The sequence below is a fragment of the Diabrotica undecimpunctata genome, chromosome 7, assembly GCF_040954645.1.
Source record: "Diabrotica undecimpunctata isolate CICGRU chromosome 7, icDiaUnde3, whole genome shotgun sequence".
Classification (NCBI taxonomy): Eukaryota; Metazoa; Arthropoda; class Insecta; order Coleoptera; family Chrysomelidae; genus Diabrotica; species Diabrotica undecimpunctata.
Genome location: NC_092809.1, coordinates 71061509 through 71064747, shown reverse-complemented (window position 1 = coordinate 71064747; position 3239 = coordinate 71061509). Strand labels below are relative to the sequence as shown.

The 3239-nt window shown below is 31.3% G+C and overlaps 1 protein-coding gene across 1 annotated transcript; it reads right to left on the bottom strand.

The window, feature by feature from the left end:
- Positions 1-528: 528 nt before the first annotated feature.
- On the bottom strand, positions 529-1566 carry LOC140446818 (protein lifeguard 4-like). The gene has a single exon (XM_072539404.1). It carries the CDS (start codon positions 1414-1416, stop codon positions 664-666), a length of 753 nt encoding a protein of 250 aa, XP_072395505.1. The 5' UTR covers positions 1417-1566; the 3' UTR covers positions 529-663.
- Positions 1567-3239: the final 1673 nt, after the last annotated feature.

The following is a 3239-nucleotide window of genomic DNA, read 5'->3' as shown; positions in this document are numbered from 1 at the left end:
GTTTTTGTCTATTTTTTCTTCGTTGCCTGGAGTAATTGCCTTAGATCAGAATTATGCAGCTGATTTTTAAAATGCGATTATCTCGAAAACTGTTGAATTTTGAAGTTATTAACAAGTATACCTTTTTTTGTTAAAATAATGTATCTTTAATATTTTTTATCCCAAATAGACTTAAAGATCAAAAAAGTTAAGTGCAAATTTATACCACATATGTGGCATAAGTGGCGCCCTCTATCAGTTACATCAAAGTGTGCATCAAATTATAATTTCTCATATTTAAAAGTACCCAGTTGTAAATTTTTATACATAAATGTTTACAAACATGAAAGTTATAGCGAAAAATAAAATTTTAATTTTGCACTTTAACACCCTATATCTTTCTTAATGTCAACATTTTATTAAAGCAATTTGCCTTAAATCATAATATTTTAAAGTGTAGAATCTACTGTTCCTTTTGTACAATTACTTAAGGACCACCCTGTATAGGTAATTTGGGAAAACTAGGCGAGGAGAAGTAATGAATGAAAATTTAACTTACCCATTTTACATTTTATTTTAAGTAACCTTCAATAAAATACTGTAATAACGAAAAATATTTACAAATAATTTAATACTAAAAAGTGGATAATGTAATTTATTCATTGCTACATAAAAATAAGTGCATTATTGCCTATTTAACTCCTGTAAAATACGTAGAATATAAACAAATAAATTGATTATATCCATGTACAAGTTTATTGTAGCTAAAATGTATTCTTCTGGCGATAAAGTCTTCATTATCATTTGAGTATCCACTACAATGAAAAGGCAGAATAAAAATGCTCCGCCAAGTCCAATACCAAGTTCCAATATTGAAGATTGAATGAATATTTGCATAAATCCTCCTACAATGAGAATGCAGAGTCCAGCAAATAATGCAGAATGTGTGGCAGAGAAATCACGCTTAGTTTGGAATGTGAATAAAGTTAATGCAACCAATACAACAAGGGTTAATAATAACGCTTGTAATACTACTGCTTTTGAATAGAATGTCACTATAACTCCAATTGTGTAAGCTTGAACGACTGTAAAGGCTACTAGAAGAATAAAGTTGGTAGGAGATTCCTTCCTTTTAATGTGCAGTGGTACTAACAGCACAATGCTAGCAATAAAAGAAATCATCATCATCCAGTCATTTGTATGAACAAAGCTTTTTATAGGTGGTGTAAACAAACAGATGCTGGCTATAATAAAGGTTAGTAATATTTGCATTGACAACAGGCCATAAACTTTGCGAATAAAAGCTAACCTTATTAATTTTGTAGCATTCAATACATTGTTTCTATAGGCAAAATCATTTTCAATATCATCTTCATCGTATTCTTTTCCACCATGTTCAACATCTTCGTTCAGGATTAAGGACACTGTTTGCGACATTTTTCTGATGTGTTTTACTGACGTCTACAAGTTTTACCTCTTTGTAAACTGTTATTAATTATTAAAACATTATTCTGATCAATTTCTAATATTTTTATTTGTCTACGTCTATTCGTCAGTGTCAGTGTCATTAGTGTCAACACACAAAGTCACATGTCACGTCACGTTGATAAGGGTCACAGTTCGTAGACTTTCTACGGTTGCCTCTTCCGACTAACCAATGAACATTAAGCCCGAAATTACGTCACGAGAGTACAGTAATTTGAATCGTAACATTGTTAATCGTCATTTTTATGTCTTTGATGTGTGGAAAATAGTAAAGATAGTTATGAAATAAAGATGTCTAGCGGATTATAATACCTAATTATCGAAAATTGTTGATATGTAGGTAGTTTAGTACTTAAAATTAAACAGAATAAAGTCCTAGATTTACGTAAATCTAGGACTTCAATCTCCATTTTACACTGAAAATTTGTCGCGTATACTGAATTTCCATCAATACTGGATTAACTATTGAATGAATTACCAAATTACATAACTATTTTTTTTCATTTTTTTAATCTAAAATTATTTTTACAGTTGGTCACACTACAACCTGTGCCTGGCATTCTAAAATTTCATCAACATTATTATTACGTTAAAGTTTTAACCTACCTTATAAAAAGATACGATGACAATAGATACGATGTAAAAATACAATAAATAACGTTTCTTTGATAATTCAAAATAAGTTTTTATAGAAAACAACACCAAAATTTCAAATACAAAAATATAAAGTAAACTGAGATATCTAAGAAACGATAAATAATAAAGCAAATAATAAACTGAAAGATAATTACCACGAACAAACTGATAATAAATGGGTTTTTGTATTCTTGTGTACTCTGGTGACCTAACTCAAGCATCCCCACCCCAGTCGGAAGAGGCAACCGTTAAGTATTTTTCGTTCAAAGCGTCTGAGTTTTTCTTCGTTTCCTTTGGTCATGGTCCACGTTTCGCATCGGTATGTTATTACAGGTCTGACGATGGATTTATAGATTTTTATCTTTGAACTTCTTGTAAGATTTTTTGATTTTATGAGCTTATCCAGTGCGAATAGACAGCGGTTTGCAGATGGGATTCTGTCTTTTATTTCTTCAGTAACATCGTTGTCAGCTGTGATTACGGCTCCCAGATACTTAAAACGTTGTACTCTTTCGAAATTGAAGGTGTTGACCGTCACATTTTGTCCTATTCTGTCTCTTCGTGTCGTTCTATTTATACACATATATTTCGTCTTCTCTTCATTACTCTTCAGCCCTACTTCACTTGTTGCTCCTTCCACCTTATTGAAGATGTCTTTCGTGGATAGGATAGAGTCTCCAACGAGATCTATGCCATCTGCATATGCGAGTAATAGCTTGGGAACTTGAACTGATAGCAATTCTGTTTTTATTTCAAATAAGTGTTACCAATTTATGCCAAAATATCACCTTCGTTCGATTACAGTTACAGTGTGTTTCGAACAAATGTTCTTCATAAAAACGCTTTTTAATGCATTTATACAAATTAAATGAAACATATTATTGTGTATTTCTTTAAGTTAACATTATTAGAAATCTTTAAATATTATTTCTACGCGTATATAATAAAATGTGTCTAGTGGCTGTAATGCCAGTGTACTCGGCAAAGTGATTCTAAAAAAGAACACACCTACCGCCTAAATATTTCGTGTTGGTATCATGTGACCTCACTGGCTATGACGCGTATGACGTGCAACGGTAAGTAAATGAGATGAAGTATATATGTATTTATATATGATGATGACTATAAAAACGAGGTTA

Bases quoted from the DNA above. Each gene is read 5' to 3' on its own strand.
- LOC140446818 (XM_072539404.1), bottom strand. From the start codon at position 1,416: ATGTCGCAAACAGTGTCCTTAATCCTGAACGAAGATGTTGAACATGGT.